We start from the raw sequence: 24,679 nt of genomic DNA, 5'->3' as shown, positions 1-24,679 counted from the left end.
TTTGATATTATTGCGTATGAAAAGTTTGATTTAGTGGAGGGTCATAACATTATAAAGTTTATTTTGGGGAGGGAAACATCTAAAACGGTTTGGAAACGTTACTGTTGAACATATGGTAGAAGTGATAGGATATGGTAATTCCAGTTTAAAATTTCATGAGCAGGGATCAAGAATTTTTATAAATATAACAAAATAGACATCGTTTTTATAATAATAATAATTAATATTATTATTATCAACTTAATAAAAGATTTTTAGTGGGATATTTACAAAACAGTAGCTTAAAGTTTATTGACAATTTCATAGAAAACAAATGGCAATCCTGCAATTCGTTTTTTATTAGTAACAAAATCTGATTTTAAGAATTTTTTGGAATGAACTGATATTTTACACAAATATTATTTTAGTTTGTAACAAAATCTTGTTGTAAAAGAAATGTTTATAAAATATTTGAAAAGTTGGTTTCTGCGTTAAGTCATTTAGGCATGCATCAGGAAAAAAAGAATAATTTTGCGAGACGATGCGAGATTAAGATATGCATAGAGGGAATCAGTACGCATTCGTAAACGTCGATGCGGATTTAAAAGTAATAAACATGCATTATGCATTGAATATCTGTCAAAATTCTATGAATATAAATGATACTTTTTTCACGTGTTTATTCACTCTACCAATAAATTATAAACTGAATGAATTGTCTATTTGTTTAAAACCGACAAATGTAAAACAAAATGATCTGCTTAAAAATTACGCATAGTTTTACAACAAACACACTCTCAAACACCGACACACGCAGACTCACACACATAGACTCACACTCACTCACTCACTCACTCACTCACTCACTCACTCACTCACTCACTCACTCACTCACTCACTCACTCACTCACTCAAACTCACTTTCTCTCTCTCTCTTTCTCTCTCTCTCTCGTTATTTAGCACTCACATCCACTTAAGCGAATCGAATAAGTAAGAATTGTAGAAAGAAGTTGTCCTGTTGTAGTTCCAACACCGTGGATTTAAACAAAGAAAAGTTTAATGAAAAAAATAAAAAAATGTCAAAACACACGACATCATTGAAGAAATACAATAAATTTAACATTAAAAAAATATTTGAAACTAATTAAAAATTTGAATAGAAACTGTGAAGACATTTTATTTAATTAGGAGCAAACGGATTGAGATGTCGGAATATGAATGTTAGAGCATGCAATTATGTTGAATTATTTTATAATTGCACCAGTTCGAAACCATCTAGCTATAATATACGGAGACTTTAATGCTTGTATGATTCGGTTGCTGTTGAGTTGCTTGAGGTATCTAGTTTTTTTGTTTGTCTAATTGAGTTTCGGTCCAACTTATGTTAATGGAGAGACGTTGGACCTTTTTGTTTCCTGCGATGATTTTCCGACAATTTCGGTCAATGTTTTTTCTTGAGGTTCTTCGTCGGATCACTTCTTGGTTGAAGTGGGTTTTTTCGGTTGTATTTGAAACATTAACTATTAATAAATTTCTTCGTTCATAGAAGCAATTGGATGGATAGCGAAATTTTTTTGTCGCTAATGCTTGTCTCCAACATTAGCATGCTATAAAAACGACTGATCCATGGTCTGCCTTGCAAATGTTTTGTGGCATCATGTCATCGACCATCGAAAGGGTTGTTCCAATACATCTTGTAACAGCTAGACTGGCATCTGGTGCACCTTATTTTGATTTTGGCTGCAGATTGATGAAAAGAAAATGCTGTAAACTTAAAAGGACTTTCAAGCAAAATCATCCAATTTGGCTGCTTGGAATCGCACTTTTGATGAAAGAACTAAATCGTGCTCACAGAATGGAGAAAAGTATTAGAGGAAGTTGGTTATAAATAATTAGACTCATACTAAAGTGCTTTGGAATGTCATCAACAAGATCATTTTCCCGGTTGAGGGAAATCGATTGTTTCTTATAATTTTGCTGGGTTCTTTAATGATAAAATTTTTTGTATTTGCCAATCGTCAGTTGTTCACTATCTACTTGTTTTTGGCTCTTCTTTTTTAGTCAAATTCAAGAGTTTTTCAGGTTGTTCATTAGAAGAGATTACTGAGACAATCATGAGTTTTTCTACTTAGTCTTGTCATCTTGATGCGTTGCCGACGGTTGTTTATTAAGAAATGTGTTCAGCTATTTGTTCCATTTTTGACTTTTTACCTAATTTGTGTTTGGAAAAGGAGACCTTCCCATCTGCTTTTAAACATGAGGTTGTCAAACCATTGCTGAAAAAAACATATCTTGTCAAAAATAAAATAAGCAATTATCGGCCGTTTCGAATCTTTTATTGTTTTTCGAATGTTATGGAGCGAATTGTTGCTAAACGACTTTTTTCTTATGTATCTCATGTCGATATGTCAATTTGCGTAGCGTAAGTTCTTTTCTAAAAAAAAACTGTATTTGTTAATCTGAAATGATTTGAGTCATATTTAGTGGGTTGTAATCAGCAATTTGTTTTAATTAATTAAAATGCGCGTTGATGAGGTGCAGTTTGGTGTCCTTCATGGTTCAGTTCTGGGTCAGTTGTTTTTGTTGTGTACTGCAGAAGTTGCTATAGTTTACCTTTACTACGTGAGCTACACTGGCAACCAGTTTTCATGCATATATTGTTTATAATTGCTATCTTGGTCCACAGATTTGTAAATGGCAATGCCCCGTCCAATTTAATGAATAAAAATTTTGCTTATGAACTCAGCAAAATTGATAATGTACTGAAATTCGTCAAACGAAAAATTGCAAAATTAAATTTTGAATTAACAACGCCAACATTGCTGTGATATCCTAATTCACTGCATATCGGATAATCTCAACCCAATATCTATATATGGCAATATTCAAAGGCATACGTGTGATGCTTTGTTTAAATGTGCATGTGTATTTTGTGAGCCACCTATCAATCTACCTACCTACTAGAGCCCCAGCGGATATCCGCAATGTGGTTTCAAACCGCGGTTACCGCACCACAACCGCGGTTGTGGATAAAAAATTCTCAAAACTCTATATATATATATATTTGAGCATCTGATCACATACAAAACGTATCAATACGAACACCGAAGATAAGATGGTATAAGAATACCGAAGAAAGCTTTTTTGTTCTATCATGCAAAAAATAAACACAAATTTTGGATTTGAACTAAAGAAATTTGAAAATGATTTACAATCAACAGTTAGAAAAATCGAAAAATTAAACAGAAAGTTAACTAATGCCGAACATGCTGTTATTTTCATCAATAATTGAATTTCTGACTGTCTTAATGCAATATATATATATATATATATATATATATATGTATATATATATATATATAAATATATATATATATATATATATATATATATATATATATTATTAGTAAACCATTACCCGCCATAGGCCAAACGTACGCTTCGTCTCTCTCACGAGATTCGTCAGTAGCCTGCCGAATAAGGTTTAAGATAACACAACTCAATTATGGTAACCAAGAAACTCAAATTGAGGTGTCGCGAACAATAGGTAAGAACAACATCGCGTTGTTACAAGGTTTAAGAACCCATTCAGTCGCTAGAGGTATTATTGGTAAACCATTACCCGCCATATATATATATATATATATATATATATATATATATATATATATATATATATATATATATATATTAATTTATTTATATATATATACATATATGTTTTGCTTTTATGCTATGTTTGAATTTGTTTTGATGTAGGTGTGGTTCAAGGTTTATTTATGATCATCATTTATTATAACAATAGTGGAGTCATAGATTAAACTGATTACATATTATTATATTTTCCGATATTATAGATTTTAAAAAAATCTTAATTTAATAATAAATCTTAATTATAATACATCTAAACAAATTTGATACCAAAAAATAACAAAAAAGTATAAAAAATAGAAAAGTACAAATTAGAGAGCCATGTACAAATAGACAGATGTCGCCTGCTCACTCTATCACGCTTGGCCGATCTTCAACAAATTCTATTAATATTTTTTGTGACAACGGTCCTCATTCAAAACAGATTACAATGCTCTTTATAACATTGCTAATCAAAAATTCACTTACAACTAGTAAAATATCATGTTTTAATTGTTAGTGAATTACAATTTTTCTTTCTTTGAAAAAAAAAATTTAAAAATTATTTTATAAATTTTACAACCTTATGTATATCAATATTAATAGATAAAAAACACAGGAAACATTATAAAAATTGAAAAATTAAAATTTGTAGACAAAGTTATGATAAATAATTTTTGCAATATATATTAATAAAATAATTATATTCCTGCATTTACCTAATATTTTATATTTGAAATTCGTGAAGATTCACTGCAATAGAATATGTTTTATAGCTATCTGCTACAGTACACATGAAAACTTTTACAAGGCGAAAATTTATTTAGACAGTTCATGTACTATAACAAAAAAATACACTCCCTGGAACAATTAATTTTAACTAGAATTAAAAGGTTAAAAGGTTATTCTATCTTTTGCATTTGTTTCAGAGGTTTCAACGAAAAACAAAACACGCATCACGCACATTGCACGTGATAGGCGGGAATTTTTTGTATTCGAGCCAAGGCACTGCAACAGCAAGACCAGGCACCTTTAACCATTGAGCCATCGATACTTCAATCTCATTCTAAACTAAAGCAAAAAATTAATAGATAACAACACCAGCGAGTTAATTTATTAAAGTTTATTTTTATTCTTCAATTATAAAGACAAAAAATAATCAACGCATGCCTTTTTTTATAATATATTAAACAATATACTACAATAATACAAGAATACAACAATAGTAGAATTAACAAAATATAATATGACCAGCAAACCCCACTCGCAGTGACTTAAAAATTTTATAGGCAAATAGGCAAATCCTGCAAAGGCTATACGTACTGAGCCGTGAAAACTAATCAGCTAGGATATTCGTTGAGACTGATTTTTAGCCAGGCTCTCACACCTACATACCACATAGCAACAAATTTGAATAAGTTCATCCCAATCTACATATATGAAAGATATCTTAAACTCTACATTAGAACTTATCATTATTTTCGAGCAAGCAGTATGGTAGACACTCTTCACCGTTGAACTCGCAGAGTGTACAGAAAACCGCATTATTAACACAATGTGCAATAATAACACACAAAAAAAACATAAAAAGATACACAAATAATTTGAAAAAGCTGCTACAAGTATAAGATGAAATGTATAAACAATTACCTATTGGAGTCCTTTTTGCCAATCTCTATTTGGTGCTATTTATGAAACAGTTTTTAAAAGATTAATTAACCCAATATTTATCGTCTTTTCACTGCTATTGCTCAGACAAAAGTGAAAATATAAAAATACAAATGAAGTACAAATTCTGAATATATTCAAAGTTTAAAACAAAAGCCTACGTTAAGACGACAAACATCAAGCTTGAAAGGTTTTGATTAGTGACCTGACATGTAAGAACAGAGTAATTGTAACCGCAATGTTTCAATGTTTAAAAATGAATTAAACATTTATGACTAGATTAACAATGACCGTGACGACAATAATAATGATGACAGGAGAAATGCTTATAGAATGGCTAGATTCGTTCCATAGTTTGTTGAAACCCCGATATTTTAGCTCTAATAAAACAAATTATGGCAACAAGAATTTGGTTAGAAATATTGAGAATCGTAATAAAAAAACTATCGCAAATACGGTCGGTCAGTACGAGCACATTAAGTAGGCTACACCATCTCTCCACACGACCAAAGTGCGTTTCTGTGAACACCCAACTCGTTTTAGACTAGACGCGTTTCGTCCCTTATGGAACTCATCGACTTTAAACACTAACATAACGCAATTATTATCTTAGTAGACAACATTGCAAACTAAGGTGTTTTTTGGTCGTGATAAGAGATGGTGAGAAGTCAACAACGAATAATGCATCTTTTCCGTGAGTTAGAAGCTAAAAACAGTCTAGTGGAAAGCTCAATCGTAAACTTTCAAAAGCTAAAAATGTGGTAGATTTTATCATATATTGCATCAATTATGGTCTCCTTTCAGCCTATATATATATATATATATATATATACACATATACATATACAACATGTAATAATATCACAAAATCTATTTATTACACTAATTATGGTAAAGGTTACCAAAAAAGCTTTTATGTAAATGTATATATAAAAAATACAGTCTAAAATAATTAGAAATTTTATTATTAATTTAAATAAATTGAATAATATTGATAAAATAATTGTTTGAAAAATTGAAAAACTTACAAACTTAACAATGCGGGAAATGCGGTGATTAATAACTGTATAAATACGACGGTCTGAACCCAAATATATGTATGTATATATATATATATATATATATATATATATATATATATATATAATTATTAAATGTAGGAAGGAAAGAGACCAGTAAACAGTATTGTGGATATCTATATATATTTTACAAATATGTTTATATACACACATCCATTAACAAACACACAAAGAAACTAACAGGTAAATGAGCATCTATAAGTCGGTTTTTGTCGTATTGACACACACACTCTCATATTACATATATATATATATATATATATATATATATATATATACATATTTATTTATGTTATATATATATATATATATATATACATGATTATATTGTATAATTACATGTATGTGTAAAGCCTGTTCAAACGGCACGAGTCTTTTTAGAAGTCAACAATGGTTGGTTTTGTCTGCTTCGCTTGTTTTATTTCGTTTTATTTGAACGCTGTGTCATCAAAGGAGAATTTAAGTTGTCTCGTTGAGGGTTGCGACAATGAAGGAAAGTGGGTTCAACTGCTTTCATACAATTTTTTTTTATTTATTCATTTCAACAATTTAATGATTGATTGTTTATAAAACTATTTCCGTTCAAATCTGACAACTATTGTTATTGTTATGATATTCAAACGGTGATACTCAAGTTTTTTTTTAGCTTTTTAAGGATGCCTTAGGATAGAATTTCGCTTAAAAGTTAGTTTGTGTTACACACTGTAAACATAATATACTCATTTGATTATATAGTAATTATTGTATAAGTATTTATGTAACTTGTATATACTAGATTGATGTATGGTTCTTATTTTATATAAACAATCAATAATCGAATATATTTACCTACTATTCATTCAACATTCAATAAAACTTGCGCATTAAAAGACTAAAGCTAAAGATCTTCGCGTTTGAACGTGGTTTAGAAATTACCACTTCTACACACTTAATTATGATATTTAATTCACGTTAAGTGAATACATTTATTAGAAACACGTTAAGTGGTTATTAATGAGCTACGAAGATCATTTGTCTATTTAGGATTTTTGTAGAAAATTTTTGCCCACGTCATTGTTTTCTTCTATTGAGATTCATTAGTTAAGATGATTTAAACTTTTAAATTAAAGTTGCCGTACGTTGTTGTATAATTGATAAAAATTAATTTAGCATTCATTTGATTGAAGCGTATAGATGTGTTTAAAATAAAGAAATGAATACTTACATCATATTAGAGTTCGGTTAATTAGAAGGAAATAATAATTATCAAAAGATAACCATCATTAAATGATTAAATGAACTACTTTTTGGCTCACTCACGCATGCAAGTAGATTGATTGAACGACAAAAATATCAAACAATATATTGAAATTGTTGCATGTGAATTTATTTTTTGTTAAACTTACAAGCACTGACAAGCTGGTGTCAAACGATGTTATAAGTTTTTACATTTTTTCTAACATTCATTTTCGAAATGTTTCAAATGTCATTCAAAATAGGTTCAATTTTTGTTTATTCATAATCAATGTAATAAAACAATTCATTGAACTTTGCCATTACGATTTCGATACGTTACAACTTTGTAGTGGCAGTAAGTTGTGTGGAAAACTTTGAATTTTTTCATTTGATTTTGGATTAAATTGGTTGCACAATTAGAAGCTGGAAAAACCAAAAAGCGTGAGTTTTCGGATGGTCTTTGAAATGTTTGAATACACCAACTCAATATCTCTATGTTCAAAGCATTTTTTGTCAAATTTTGAATTATAACACCTTCTGCTTGCTCTCCCAATGCATGCACTCTACCATTAAGCTGTGTTGATTACAACTGGAAAGAACCCCGCAAAAATAATTCTGACGTTTGAACGTTTTAATGCGTCATCGACTAAACATTTTCATTATTCATTCAATTCATACGATTTAATTTGTTGGACGCTATTACTTCATTTTGCAAGTGCTAACAAACTAAATTGACAGAATTTTAAAACTTTCATAAATTATTGGAAAATTGTAATTTGGTCTAATTTTAATATTTCTAATTAGATGCTTGAAGGTGAATGAAGTCGTCGTTGAAGGAGGTAGCGGCAGACGAGAAGTTCATGGAAGCTGGATGAAGTGTAATTGTCCACTTCCAACTGGCGGACCGACGTGCAGTCAAAGTGACAACTTAATTCTTAATCTTTGAATCAAATAAATTTTGTTCATATCAAACATACAATTTAAAAGTTCACAGACAAACCAAAATTATTATTTTAAATCTATTATAGTTTGTTATCATTGATTTGAAAAAAAGCATTACGTTGTTATTATAAATGTAAAACTCACTACTTGCCGTGGTAAGTATTGGCATGACATAGTTGGTGACATTGTTGACATGACACTGTTGGTGTCACTGAAATGAAATTGTTATTGATGATGTTGTTGTATGAAGTTTTGGTTGAACTAACATTATGATGTTTTGAAAAAGTTAGATGATTAACTTTCGAAACAAAGTTGACTAATCATAACAACACAGAAGGTAGTTAACAATTTCAAAAAACATGAAGAAAGGTTTATGAAAATAAATCTTTAACTTTTACCATAAAGTATATTTCACTTACATATTTACATTTTGATTTTAATATATTTTTTATAACAATCCAAATACCAACTTTGCTATATATTTTACAACGAAAATGAAAAGTAAAATTGCCATTCAGAAGTTACAATAAAAAAAGTTTCAATGAATTAAAAAATAGCTCACGAATTTAACATTAAAAGTATTTTAAATAATTGGCTGTGGTAGTCGAGTCAGAAGGCAAAAAAGATTGAGAAACCATTTTATAGATCGTTTAAGACATTAATTGATACGTTAGCTACCATAGATCATTAGTTTTTACATGAAGTTATAAATCTGGTTCAACAACAAAATTTTTATATTTCGTTTATTTAAAAAAAAAAACAAACAAAAATCAATAATTTTTAGTCTGAATTTTAGCAGTAGTTTGGGACCATTGAAGTGTACATTGTTCTACTTTTGTTTGATGCGAAAAACTGGACGAGTTTGGTTGACTAAATTGGACAGTAAAATCCGTGAAAGATGGCAGAAACTAATTTGACAACTGTTAAAAAATGAAAATTGAAACACAACATCTGTGGAGATTATCAAAATTCAAACTTAAAAAGCTTTCCAAAATATTTGCGATTGTTTGAATTGGTGATCCAACTAATCTCTTTTAAAGTTTATATTGATTTGTTGCTGCAATGTAAAACACGAGTTGTGTATAGTGATTTGTAGATGCTTTTGTGCAAATGGGATAAAATTTATTCAAGGTACCTTTGAAAACATTTTGGCGATGTTTGAAATGTGATACTTAAATGTTAATTTATGGGCACAATGTTGCTGTCGTCGATGCTAATCTCATATGATTCCCTGTGATTGAAGTACTGTGTTGGATCAAAACTTATAAACTGGGTTTTTTAACGCCTATGAAATGTTTATTTTTTACAAGTGGTAATATATGATAAAACTTAATAATTTTTATAGCATTATTTTTACTGGCTAACAAAAAGTTGTTTGCCTTCCAGAATTAAATACAAAACTTCCAAGATTCCATGGAGATGGGTATTTGAAAATGTTTGGACTACCCAGCACGGCCTTTCAAAAAATAAATATCACATTAGAAATTAAAGCGGATGCTCATTATGGATTACTTTTATTTGCAACTTCAGGATCATTCTCTGAAAAGTATTATAAAGATTTTATGGCAGTGTCACTGGTGTCCGGTCATGTCCAATTCAGGTTGCTGTTTTTTCTATTTTAGATATTCTGTTATCCATATAACATAATTACATTTATTTGCAGTAAAATTTTTATTTTGTCAACCTATTTAATGGCTTGCCGATTTAGCGGTGAACTTGACAAACAAACCTCTTTAAGTTCAAACTGCAAAATACTCGCTGATTGAAATGGTCACGTTTATAGTTTTTCATGAATGATTTGCAGTTTTGTGATTACTACAAAACAGCAAGTGCATTCATGTATGCCGGTTCATGCGGTATTTCATTCAGTCAATTTAAAAAATTATTTTCGAGTGCAGGTTTGATATGGGTGGGTATGCAATCAATTATTATTGCTATAAAATATTGTTGTAACACATTGACGCTCGTTACTACCATCACTAATGTTATAACTTCATTAATCTCTATATTTCCAACTTAAGTGTTCTAGCTTCCAGCGATCGTTATGTTATCAATATTTCGTAGGTTCAAGATTTCAGATAGATGAACACAACTGCTTCAAACACAAACTTGGTTGAACGTTTATTCGAATGCCAACAGTAATAGAAACACTATATTTATCCAAGCAACTTCATAAATCATATTTACGACTTTGCTTCAAACCTCGCTGGAAACCTCTTTTCCACAAATCCTTATATAGCCTCTACATTGGATTTTAGATATATCTTTACATTCCTCTGTGGTTTACAATCTAAAAATTACAAACATTGCAAAGATTAAAATAATTAAGAAAATAAATTATATAGCGCAATTTGATCGTTCCAGCGGTTAAAACATTACCCCACCTTAGCTTGTTAGTCCTTAACATAGACGTTATTTCCTTATTTCAATGAATTATCCCCTATAATCTATTCAAATAGATTATCCTCTATAATCTATTCAAATAGATTATCCCCTATAATCTATTCAAATAGATTATCCCCTATAATCTATTCAAATGGACTACTTTCATCTTTGTCCATTTTCTTCCATGATCATAGGTTCTGACTGTACATCACATCATTTATCATGTTAATGACCCAGTTCGGATATTTCTAATTTCTTGGGAGTTTCACTTGGCATCTCCTTTTTATGCGCTGTAGGCTGTACAAACAGACCAGGCTTTTGCTCTTGAAACCTGCGTTGTTTCTTTTTCGCTCACACCACGTATCCGTTGTTTGAACGTTTATTCGAATGCCAACAGTAATGGAAACACCAAACTAATCTAGGTAGCTACATATATCACATCAAGACTTCGCTTCAAACCTCGCTGAAAACCTCTCCTTTTTTCACAAATCTTTATATAGCCTCTACAGTAGAGTTTTAGCATGTATTCGATATCTCCTCTATGGTTTACAATCAGAAAATTACAAACATAACAGAGATAAAAATAATTAGGATAGCAAATAATATAGCGCAATTTGATCATTCCAGCGGTTATTACAATATCTTATTTAGTGAAGCTTATTCAATTACAAGTTGAGGTATTTAAGGAACAAATAATTTAACAGCGTTCCACTTTCTTCTTTTCTGCCTCGACATAAAAATAGACCTTGGTAATTTTTTGTTATTTTTAATGATTGTTCCTCGGTTATATTTTTATTTCATAAAAATTATAAAGACTATTGCAATAAAAATTTGAAAGTATTTTGTCAATTGTACTAAATGTTTGGCTACACTATATATCTTACGTTAGTCATATTTGAAAATTTTACTGCATGTGCATGCACGTACATCGTGCAACGCTCACACATCCACTCATTCACAAATACAACGTTTGAACAGATATCCTTCCATATATTTGTTTATGTTTTACGTTTTATGCATCCATCAACCCTATTTTAAAGAATTTTTATTATTAACGAAAACAGCAGGCAACTTGCATCTACGCAGTGAATAAGTTGATAAAAATAAGTGAAGATTTTTATTTTGAACAACATTTTAATACTTTTAAAAAAGCACTCATGGACTCTTGTATGCAGCGTATCGAATCAAGCCATGAATAGGAACGCCTTTAATTTTTATCTAAAGTAACATCCGCTTTTAGTCGTGATGCCATTAAACGTGACACAAAATATAGTGCCTAAGAAGTTGCCTAAGAAGTTCACTTTTGAATCGTGTTTCAAATTTTTTTATCTAGATAAAAATCTGGATTTAAAAGTTAAAAAAACATATTAGCGCCAACGTTGAACATGTTAACAGATTCACAAAACTGTGCACCTGGTGATACATTGATGACTTGGTAGTTTTCATTCCACTTATTAAATTACGTGGATACATTCGTTGCGCTGATTTGATTTTTCGATCTGTTATTATTCCCATGCGGTGGATGAAAAATAAAGAGTGCAACATTAGCGCAAATGTTTTTTCTTTGTTTGCTCTTGACTGGCTGATCGTTTTTGATGGAAAAAATGTTTTGCTGAGTCCAATTGAAAGATGACTTGCAATCAAACTTTATAAACATTTCACCTCGATCTATTGCCAAAAGTTTGCCAGCTAATTTATTTTGTAAGTTGAACAGAAAATTAACCAAATGTTTGTTTGATCAGTTATTCAATTAATAAATGTATTAATCAATTCATCCATTAAATATACAATTTTAAAATAAATTTCGTGCCGATGATAATTTTTTTAAAATTTCATGTCAAAGAAAATTTTTTTAAATGAATTTCATGCCAAAATTCATTTTTAAAATATTATTGAATAAATCAGATATAATAATTTATGATATAAAACTTTAAGTTTTAAAATTTTGTTATTCCTACATGTTGCCTCAACAATCTAAAAAGTGGCGTGTCATCAACGCGGGCTCATTATTGATAGGTTGATTGATTGGTTGGTTGTCAGGGGTGGATCATCAATGTTGGGTTAGGGTTATGTAGGTCATGAATGGAGGTTATGAATTGAGGTCATGAGTAGAGGTCATAGCTTGTAGGTTATGAATGGAGGTCATGGATGGAGGTCATGAATGGAGGTCATGAATGAAAGTCATAACTTGTAAGTCATCAACTGGGAATCATCATTGTGGGGTCATTAAAAGGTCGACTTACGTCCAGGCTTGCCCGCGCAGGCCTGGTTCGTGCAGTTATGCAGAAGCGTGTACCATTCAGGCGGCGTTTTGGCCTGCGTTGATTCTGATTGTTCTTAAATTTAGTCTAAAATAAAAAGGTCTGCTCAGGCACGTCTGAACGCGATCCAATCCTGCTGCTAGCTGTTGCCTGCAAAACAAAACGTGTCAGTTTTTCAGTTTAGTTATTCTTTCTAGTGTGATATAATATGAGTAGAGAGCAGGCCTTACACAAAATCTTTCCACAGAGTTTCAAATCGTAGTCAAATCGTATGTTGACTTTTAAAACAATGAATAAAATAATAATAATTCACTCAGCAAAATACAAGACTTTTTTGGGGCTTATAATGTCAAATTTTCTTTTGTTTGGCCGGCGAGTTGGCTCAGTGGTTCAAATGCGCCCTGAGTCAAACATCTCAATTGCTATCATATACTCAGCGTATATGATGCGGTGCTTGCGCGTGCAGCGTGCACATAAGATACATGTGCACGTCGTGTGAAAAGGATGAACAGCCTTTGTGGCGAAGATGGCTGATTCATATCAATGGATGAAGATATGAAGAACATAATAAAGATATATAGATAGATAATATATCTGTAACATTGTAAGTGGTTCTGCGTGTGCCAGAGCTGCAATAATAAAGACTTAAAAGACACTACCTTTTCGTTAAAACAACGACTTTTATCACAAATCACGCTTACATCAGACAATTTAAAAAGTTCTTTTGTCCACTTTTTTAAAAAATGTTTTCATCCTATTTATTATTTTTAATTGTTTAGAAAAATTTATGAAAAATATATTTACGAAAATGAACCCCAAAAATTCTATCGACAGGTTTGATTGTGGGTCGGGGATAGTTACGATTCGAAGTTTAAACAAAATTCTCGCTAACAACTGGAACACCTTAGAAATAGGACGGATAAATAAAATCGGCTGGCTGAAGTTGAACGACGGAATTAAGTTGATGGCGAAATCAAAAGTAATTTTTTCGAAGAGATTACAATTTTGAAATTCTAAACTCCAACTTAACTTTTAAAAGTTAAAATTGTATAAATAAACAGAGACAAACTTTTTTCAGGGACAATTTTCCAAGATTAGTCTGAAGAAAGAATTTTATATTGGTGGCCATCCGAACGTTTCACATTTCGGCGAAGTGGCACTGACGACACACGGCATGGTCGGTTGCATCAGGAAGATCTTCATGGATGGCGTTAAACTCGACATGAGAAAAACTGATAACATCAAAGGCGATGCATTGGATGGATGGAATGTCGGTTGGTAAAAAATAAATAAATATGAAACATCATTAAGTTATACGTTTCTAAATAATTTTAAATGTAAGTTTTTTAATTCACCTGTGTTTTCATTTTTCCTTGCAAATTATTTTATTAGCGTGTGCTGAATAACGATATTTAATCTTCCTTAATGAGCTGAAGTTTAAAAAGTTGCAGATGTTAAATACAAAACTACATTGATATATACAGATCAGTTATAACAAACAACAACATTGTTGAGCTGCTGTTATCGTTGAGCTGTTGTTGTTGAGCTGTTGTTGTTGCTTGTGTTGTTGCTGGTATTAACTGAATTGCCGTTATCATCATTGTTTTGTTGTTCTTTTGCTTTCTTAATTTTGTTTAGTCGATTTTTGCGATTTTAGTCGTTGTTGACGAGCGAATTAGATGATCATCACCTAATAATTGTTCGACGTGGATAACTATTTATGTTTTTTTTTATTTGCTTGATTTGCTTTGAAAAGTTTACTTAATTTGTTTGTTTGTTTAATTTTTTAACACAATTAATTTGATCTGTTGAAGATAATTGCATTGAAAACAAGTGCCATGCAACACAATGCTTGAATGGAGGTAGCTGTTCCTACGACGAGCTTACCGACAGCATCGTCTGCTGGTGCGCCGTCGGCTGGAGAGGCCCTCGTTGCGAAATCGGTAGCAATTATTGTCGTAAATCAGTTCTCCGATGTTTTCATTAATTGTTTTTAATTCATTATTGAATAGCAAGCTCGGGTCCAATATTAAGATTCAACAGAAGTTCGTACTTATTACTGAATCAGCTAGCGATCTTTGGACTACGACAGAGCAATTTTATTGAAATAACTTTCAGAAACGAACAAAATTACGGTCTATTATTTTTCATTGGGATGCTTCAAAATGTTATAGGAGACTATGTAATAATGTCATTAAATGATGGCTACTTATGCTTGGTCTACAATTTAGGAAGTGGCATCTTCAGTTTGAAGTAAATATGTATTTTTGATGGTACCATTAATTAGTTTGGCAGTCATTGGTGCGTGAATAAAACTTAAAAAAAAACATCTTTATATGTTCAAATTACAGAAGTAAATTTAGAATGCAGCGCAATATTTGGCACACAGTGCACCTCAACCGATCTCAAAAGTCTGTAGAAATGGTGGTAGATTCAGTCGACAGCACGTCAGTCACGTCTCCAGGAAGATTCTTTGAACTGACTCTCGGTAAGGATCATGTTATTTATGTTGGCGGCCATCCTGACATCGATTCCATGCCTAGAGAAGTCAATGTGGATGAAGGTTTCCAAGGTTGCATACGAAATGTAAGTCTTTCGTTTGGTCAAGCTGGTTTGCACTAACATGTTTATTCTAATTGTAAAAGTAGATCAGAAAAATTTTTTCAAATGTGCTCAATTCAATTGAAAATTTGTAAATTTATTATTAATTCTTTCATAAATTTATTCTTATAAATATTTGTTAATTATTAACTTTTTAATTAAAATTTGATAGCGTTTCCGGATAATTTAAAAACCATAAATTTTGTAAAAATATATCTCAAAATTTTTAAAAATTTTATACATGTTTAATAGTTTAAGAAAAAATAAATGTTTTTATTAACATTCCATGAAATATTTTTTTAAATAATTATAATCAAGTTGATTTAATTAAAATTTGTTTGAAGTTCATTAAACGCAATCAAACTATTACTTAAATTTGTTGGAAAATAAACAAAACTGATTTTCGATTTCTTGATTCATTTCAAAACATAGCAGAATTAGTGAAAAAGTTCATTTATGCATAATTTAACAATAATACTTTTAATATTTTTAAATATTATTTATTTGTTTGTTTGTTTGTCTGTTTGTTTGTCTGTTTGTTTGTTACATTATATATATTCAAGTGTTAAATGAGAAGGATGGTTTTATAACTTAGGCTAGAAAGTTTTATCATAATTTTTAATCAATTTTAAAATAATTTAAAGCGTTTTTTAGATATTTTTACAAGTTTAAACTTTATATTAAATGTTAAAAAAAAGTTGTAATCATATATCCTAACAATACTTAAGAAACACATTCAAACTGGAAAAGTTGCAATTTAATTGAAAAATTGTGCTTTGATTCAGTTTCTCGAGACTCAGAATGTGATAACGTTCCTGCCTTTAATTGTTTCAATGCTTCATTTATAAATGATGCACTTAAAATGTTTTACAAAGCTTAAATTTCTATTCAATAGTTTCCAATTTTTCCAACATCATCAAAGCATTAAATGTTTTTATCTTCTTCTTTAACTGTTCTAATCTTAATATATAGTCTTATAGATATTCTCTTTACGTAATTCAATTGCCATTGCAAAAGATGTACAAATATTACTCCGTAAGAGCTGTTAAAAAACTTGCCTCCTATGAAAGTTGCAAAACATCACATCTCACTTCATTTCAAACATTAAACGATATTCAACAGCTCAAAATAGGGAAAGAAGATATTAATTTATCGCGGAGCCACGTTGATGGCAGGAACGTGGCGAAATGTTCGGACGTGTGCGCTGGGGAAGCCTGCATGCGAGGTAGGTGCCTGGAGAATGCAGACGGCTGGTTCTCATGCCTCAGTGATTCAACCACAAACTCCAATGACTGATTTCCAAAATGATTACTTACATCAAATTAATTTTTAACGTTGAATTGGTTTTTATTCAGAAGTTTAAAAGTTTTAAATGATGTTTCTTTCTAGTTCCATAATTTTAATGATCATAAAATTCTAACTGTTGTGTTTCTAAAAATGACCAATTTTTATTATTTTATCGATTTTAATTTCATCTAAATTTATTTCTTATTAAATTTGATTAATAAATAAAGGTTTGAAATGGAATGCAATTTATTTCCGCATTTTAAACATGCTTCCTGCCTTAATTGGAGAGTTGTATAAAATGTACAGCTCTACATAAAGAAGCATTATGTGATTAAATAGACACATGAGACAAAACGGACAGCATGATGCGGCGAGATATTCAAATACAGTCGGCCCTTCTTATAGCGAACTTCTATTCAACGAAAATCTCTATAAAACGATTTTTTATGTTTCATGGAATTTTACAGATAAAACTTTCTGGCAAAACTTTTTAACCATTCCTCACCAAAAAACAATTTCTCTACAACGAACAAAATTTATAAAAGTTAAAAAACTATCCGACTAGCAAACATTCTATGAATTGATTTGAGCGGTGTTTTGTACTCCTTTAATTTCTTAGAACCATATTTTTTGTTTCTTGTTCTAGTATTCTAGCAATTTTTGCCAATTTTATCTAGATTAAATTCAATAGAATCGCAATTATCGTAGCATGGAACAAAGAATAGATTTCAATTTTATTTGCTAAAATTATACCATGTATTATTACTATCTGTTAATAAAACAAATGATTGGGAGATTGTTTGTCATAAATATAAACACCTTTTAGGCAGTATAGAATTTTTTCCCAAACAAATTCTGTATAACATAATTTCTATGTAACGAATTTTTTCCTAGAACCATAAAATTCGTAATAAGGAGATCCAGCTGTATCACAATGCCGTAAGGCGATCCATTGATTTCGACTGACAATAAACGGTGGGGTTATTGAATGAAATCGCGTTGTTTAATAAATTTTTGAGCTAAAACATTTAAAACAGTAATTATAAATATAATTTATTATCTATCAGAATTAATTACTTTCTACAAAACAGTTAATTAATAAAAATACACAAAATTAACAATTTCACTAACATTGCAAGTTACTTTAAGCTAATCAGACTAACGATAGCCATAATTTCGGTCAATCGTATGAAATTTTGAGCAGACTTTAAAAAAATTTCAATTACAAAATAAAATGTTCAATTGATGAATCTAGTTTATCTAAACAAAAATATGACTAACATCAAGTGAATGATTGTAACAAACAGGTGTTCGAAGTTTTATCGAATGACGAATATTTATTTAGTAGGTTGTCTTAAAATGATTAATCTAAAAATGGTTTTATGAATAAAATAAAAAAGATTTCGACTTTTAAAAATGTTTCATTGTATTTGTCACAACAAATTTACTTTTCAATATAACACGCTACAATTATATGTACAAGTACTAGTACAAATTATTCTCTAAACTAATCAAAAATTTAAGTTGAGGTAATTTATAAGGGTCATTAAAAAACATATTTGTAAATGTTCAAACAAATTGATAATTTTAATATTCTGTTTTCTATATTATATAGAATGTAGGGTTCAGACAAATCCTAAAACAAAAACTTAATCATTTTCCAAAAAATTAAAAAATAGTAAAAATATAGAAAATTAGCTTTGTTCCCCTTCTAAACATTGTTTAAACGAAATCAAGCCTATTGAATTATTGAGATGAAACGCTCTAAGTGAAGAAATTTATGTTTGAGGTGGCCTAATTCAAAAGTTCAGTTAAGAATTTATTTACAAAACATCCAATCTTAGTCGTAACCTAGACTGCCATATTCTTTGGAGACTCAGGTTAAAGATGCCATACAAGTCGTACATGGAATGTAATCAATACAACTACCAGTAGTCTGGCTCACTACTAACTTAGCAGATAAATTTACTTTGTTGGAAGTCACTTGATGATTGCCCAACTTTTTAGGTTATAAGACCTAAATCATTTAACGATATTAAAATAAGTTGACGTAAAAATTTGAAACATCTTTTAATTTTGATGCCAAAAGCTAAGTAATTTGAGGAATTTGGCCAATTTGAGGAGCAATCTGCTGTTAATAATTGATTATTTAATTGAGTATAAGTTAGGGCGGGGTTTTAGCAATACTTTGTTTCAAGTCAAGAAATTAAAATTAAGAGCCAGAAAAATTGACTCAATTTATTTTTAGTAGAAAACTTTTTGTAAAAAAAAACAGTCTCGATCTAGTAAAAAACTTAATATATAACTTATTGCGATAAAAAAATTGACGTCATTTTCACTTTCACGTTCCTACAACTCGCGAAGTTTACGGTATCACAATCTACCTGATCTGCTAGCATTACTTCACTTGCTTCACATTATTGGGTGGATATTTCATCTTGTTTTATCTATTTTCTTTCTAATTCAGCTTTTGTATTGATTATTGCATTACAAAATGTGGTAATTTCATTATATAAAAAGGGAATCTTAAGTGGTAGAAATCTAATACAGCATACAATCCAATCTTGCTGGTCAATCTTTAAAACGCCAGATCTATCCAGCAGAATGAGCAATATTAACAGCTTAATACATATAGTGCGAAATAACATTTTTCCTTCAATTAAAATCGGCTTCTTTGATAAATAATATAAGATTGGAAATGAGATGAAAATATATTAAATCGTTGTCTATTATAAATCATTAACGTTAACTCATCAAACAATTGATGAATAGACTTGAACAACGGAACTTTTCTGTAAAATAACTAGGCATTGTTTCAACGTTTTAATTCTTTTTCAACTTTATTGAAAGCTTTTGATTTTTTGTGGAGCGAGAAACTTTTTTAAACCGAACGTGGGCGGTACCTATGCCACATTTCAAAAGATCTTTTGTTATCGTTGTGGGACATGGACTTATAAATTTATATAATAAATCATACATATATACTATGTTTGTTTAGGTTGAATTTGCTGTAAATCAGAATGTGATAGCTCCGTTTTGTCACTGGCGGTAGAAACTGCACCGCAATCATCTGTCTTACAGGTTTCATCTGAAAGAAAAAAAAACCTTTTAAAGTATTTTATTGAACTCATTATAAGAATAACGTCATTTAAAAATTTGGTTAAATAATATTCATAGTGTAAAAAATATTACAACATTGGGTGGTTTGAAATATTATATTTACAATTTAAAATATGAGGGATGTGACGCTGTGTTAATGAGTACTTACCGTTGCGTGTTCATCAGATAATAGTAAGTTTTATTATTATTACAAAAAGCATCGGCAAAGTCAAAAATAAAACCTTAAAAAATATTTTTCATTTGTTTAATGGAATGAGGTTTTCAATAATTTCATTTTTTGTCAACAATATATTTGTTAATAACATAACTTTTTCCATTCAACTTATTTTATTTATAATAAATTTTATCCAGGGAAGGCCTGAAGAGCACGACGATCTCAAACCAGCCTGGCTATCTGAGGCCAGAAAAAAATAGTTTGAATATGCATTGATATTCTGCAAATGCATGAAATAAATCAATTAAAAATAATCAAAATGAATAGAATATAAAAAAAATGAATGAATATTTTTTAATAAATAATATAAATGTAAAATTTTATGAATTTGATGGAAAATAAAGAATGAGACCAGAATCTAAAGCGCACTGAAAATATGCGCAGGTGAGTGTGAGGGCCAACATAGGCATTCAAAGGATAGGATTTATCATAATTCGTCTAAAATCTCATATTTTACGGATTTTTATGGGATGAAATTTACAAAATAGCGTCGTCCATATAGAATAAATACCGTCGTTTTAGCTTATTGTTTACTTTTATATTTATTTGTTTTTTTCTTTATTTGTGCTATGTCAATGTAAGGGTTCCATATCATTTAGAATTTTCTTTTCTTTTTTGAAATCTTTTTTCATGTCTGTATCCAGGTTTCATGAAATAAACTAGTTTAAAAAACATAAAAAGCATCTATTTTTAGCGTGGAAGATGTGCTCCAGGGTATGTAGCGCAGTATTTTTGAGCAACTGCCTTCGTGTCTCATGCGTTCAATATGTTGTTATTATGTCATATATTTTTTTAACTTAAATATTTGCCTCCTCCTAAAATATTAATATTACAAAATCAAAAAAAATATATTTGTATTTTTGAAATAATCCAAAGTTTAATAGAAATAAATACTTGAAGTTTCCTGCCAGATATCGAGCAGACATTTCAAAAGTTCAGCATGTTTGTCAAAATCAATTTTGTTTTTGTTGATGTCGTCAGGAGAAACTGCAGGACAAACAAGCGCAGGCCCTAAGCACAAACCTAGTTGATGTGTTGTCATTTTGTTAATGTCACTTCTGTTCGACACTTTTTTCAAATGATTCAACATAAATGCCAGTGTGTCCTGTTTAATAAAACAAAATATTTTTATGTTCATTTCCTTTAGGAATAGGCCGTTGTGGAGATCTACAAGCTATTCAAATGATAATTTGTAGTGACTTAACATAAGAGTAACAATATTAAAAAATATTTTAATGTTTATTATATTAGATTAATGAAACAAAGATTTAACCTGATTAACTCGCGGCAAACACTCCAGAATACCAAGCATAAGTTGCGTGTTTCCTTCAATGTCTCCAGGCATCTGAACGCTCAGAGCATCAAGCAGCATCTCATACAAAGAGTTCGAACATAACGGCTCAGGTAACTCTCTGAAGAAATCTTTCAAAACACCTGTTTCATTTTTATTCTACCAAATTTTAATTTCATGCTGATTGGATAGTTTTTAAAATTACCATTTATTAATGAATAAATTTAAAATGTCGTTTTATTGTTGTATTTAAGATATTTTCATGGGAATGAAAACGGCTACTTCAAAGCTTAGGTAAAAAGAACTAAGAAGAGTAATGAAAGGGGTAAATGAATAGAACAAAAAAAATTCTCTTTGTATATATATATATATATATATATATATATATATATTTACAATATTCTATAAATCTACAGAACGTTTGGTGTTAATATGTTTGTAGTTCGTTTTTTCGATTTTCCGATATATCCCTACTACTACCTCACTGACTAGAAGGCTTATTTATTTATTTATTTTATTTATTTGAACAAAGCACGGGCTATTGCCCATTACTGAATTTACAGGAGAAAAAATACATAGTATTATACATGCATACCACGATACATTCGTACAATTGCTTCACAAGTATAACCACGAAGATAATGCATTATACCATGGCAGATTGAAAATAATTTCCAAAAACAATAAATTAACACTAACAGTGTCTTGAGTGTCACCATAAATGCAAACTTATAAACCAAGATATAATAAAATACTTTATCCATCTAACCCCATTAATCCCATCCTACACCTGAATAGCATAAAATTAACTACACATTTCCCATGCAATAGAAAAAATAAACAAACATTCATGCATCCATCTAATTTCCTTAACCTCCCCTACCCATATACCAACTCATATACCCACCTACTCATGAATCATTAATTATTATATCAGATAATTATATTAAAACCTAGAAATTTCATTAACTATTTACCAATCAATAAAAAAAACCAAACAATCATATGAAAAACAATAATAATAATAAGAAAGTTATGAAGTCAATATAAAATATAATTAACCTAAAAATTTATAAATGAAATACGCACATGCATTCAACCATAAAATGGGTAATGAAATAATCAATCCAAGTCAATCATACATATCCCCAGTCATTACTGATAAAAAATAAAACAAGTACATATTTTTACCTATATTTATGCTCATATTTTTACCATATGATAATTATTACATTAACCTCATAATAATGAGTATTATAAATGTTGCATAAGTAATTCTCTCATTAATCCACTCCAATCCATCCATGAAAAATTCTTATTCAATCATACTAATAGATTAAAAATCTCAAACCATTCCTACTTATCAACACACACATCCAATTGAACCGTCAGTTTAAAAGTATCACCTATATTGAAATTTAGCATCACCCCAAAACAAATCCAAACGAGATTTAAAAACACTTGTATTTGGAGAGTCAACAACAGATTGCGGGAGTCTATTCCAGTCCGCGACTACTCTGTTACAAAAAAAATATTTTCTAACATCCTTGTGAGATAAACCTGTTGACAACTTCATATGATGCCCTCTAGTTCTCCCATCATTATTGAGCAACATGAACGAATGATCAGTATCTGGATTGGCCACCAACATTTTATATAAAAAAATCAGGTCCGCTCTAGTTCTTCGATATTTCAAAGAATGCAAGTTTAATTTTTTTAACCTATCAATATACTCTAAACCATAACAAGAACGGATGGATCTAGTAGCTCTTCTTTGAACTTTTTCAATCATTTGTATTAGGTTTATGTGATGTGGGCACCAAACCTGTACCGCATACTCTAGATGTGGTATGACCAAGCCTTTGTAGAAACATAGGTAAGCTTCTTTATCAATAAGTCTAAAATGCCTGTTTATGATGCCCAACATTGTGTTGGCTAACTTAACTTTACTATATATATGATCTCTAAAAGTGAGTTTATCATCAACAAACACACCCAAGTCTTTTATTACTTTGACTACTTGGATCACTTGTTTGACCTGGGCAGAATCCCACATTTCATAAATATTATTATATTTATTTCCGAACTTCAATACGCAACATTTATCTACATTTGGAATCATACGCCAGACATTTAGCCAATTTTGCATATTGATCACATTTAGTTGCATGGACTTCAAGTCATCTGGACATTTGATAATTTTAAACATCTTTGCATCATCCGCAAAAAGATATATATTCTCACATGCTGAAGAGAGATCATTAATATAAATTGTAAACAGTAGAGGTCCCAGGATACTACCTTGGGGAACTCCACTAGTAGCATCAAACTTTGAAGACAATGCATCACCCACTCGCACCCTGAAGTTTCTCTTCTTAAGATATTCACTTATCCAAACAAGAATTTTGTTATCGAATCCATATTTCTTTAGTTTCAGTAACAAACAATTATGAGATATCTTATCAAAAGCCTTCTCGAGATCAGTATAAATGACGTGTACCTCCTCATCACAATCAACACCCATTGTAACTTTATCCAAAAATGTCAGCAACTGAAGAGTCGTCGATCGTCCGGGCAAAAACCCATATTGATTTCAGTGAAATAAATTATTCGTCAGAAAATAATTCAAAACATGGTCCTTAATAATTGATTCCATCATTTTCCAACACACAGAAGTAAGAGAAATAGGCCTGTAGTTACTAACCAAACTTTTACGTCCTTTTTTGTGTATTGGTATTACTATGCTAGCCTTCCAATCTGCTGGAATCATACCGGTATCTAGTGAACATTGAAAAATTTGCCTAACTGCAGAAACAACAACTGTTTTACTTTCTAACAATATCCGTGGATGAATATTATCAGGCCCTGCAGATTTGTTCTCATCCAATAAAGAAATCTTTTTAGACACTACGTCATCATTGAACCGCAATTCATCCATTCCGGCAACCGGAACCAATGGATATAACGAATCATTATAATTAACCTCATTGTCAAGTTTATAAACCGA

General features: G+C 30.3%; 4 protein-coding genes across 4 annotated transcripts; 2 read left to right on the top strand and 2 right to left on the bottom strand.

The window, feature by feature from the left end:
* Positions 1-6,743: 6,743 nt before the first annotated feature.
* HELRODRAFT_187787 (hypothetical protein) lies at positions 6,744-15,102 on the top strand (the record flags this gene model as incomplete). The annotated part of the gene is made up of 6 exons (XM_009010532.1): positions 6,744-6,852; positions 8,375-8,491; positions 9,900-10,113; positions 13,994-14,138; positions 14,238-14,433; positions 14,974-15,102. Coding segments are annotated over 6 exons (906 nt in total), but the record flags the coding sequence as incomplete, so codon positions are not given.
* A 64-nt stretch (positions 15,103-15,166) lies between these two features.
* Positions 15,167-17,287, top strand: HELRODRAFT_187786 (hypothetical protein). Its single transcript, XM_009010531.1, has 3 exons — positions 15,167-15,412; positions 15,511-15,745; positions 16,883-17,287. Exons 1-3 carry the CDS (start codon positions 15,315-15,317, stop codon positions 17,054-17,056), a joined length of 507 nt encoding a protein of 168 aa, XP_009008779.1. The 5' UTR covers positions 15,167-15,314; the 3' UTR covers positions 17,057-17,287.
* A 4,064-nt stretch (positions 17,288-21,351) lies between these two features.
* Positions 21,352-21,819, bottom strand: HELRODRAFT_152150 (hypothetical protein; the record flags this gene model as incomplete). The annotated part of the gene is made up of 2 exons (XM_009010530.1): positions 21,352-21,486; positions 21,655-21,819. Coding segments are annotated over 2 exons (300 nt in total), but the record flags the coding sequence as incomplete, so codon positions are not given.
* Positions 21,820-23,485: 1,666 nt separating this feature from the next.
* HELRODRAFT_145945 (hypothetical protein) lies at positions 23,486-23,953 on the bottom strand (the record flags this gene model as incomplete). The annotated part of the gene is made up of 1 exon (XM_009010529.1): positions 23,486-23,953. A coding segment is annotated over one exon (468 nt), but the record flags the coding sequence as incomplete, so codon positions are not given.
* Positions 23,954-24,679: the final 726 nt, after the last annotated feature.

This window comes from Helobdella robusta (genome assembly GCF_000326865.2).
Source record: "Helobdella robusta unplaced genomic scaffold HELROscaffold_1, whole genome shotgun sequence".
Lineage (NCBI taxonomy): Eukaryota > Metazoa > Annelida > Clitellata > Rhynchobdellida > Glossiphoniidae > Helobdella > Helobdella robusta.
Note: the sequence above shows the minus strand (reverse complement) of the source record. Positions and strands in the feature narration are given on the sequence as shown.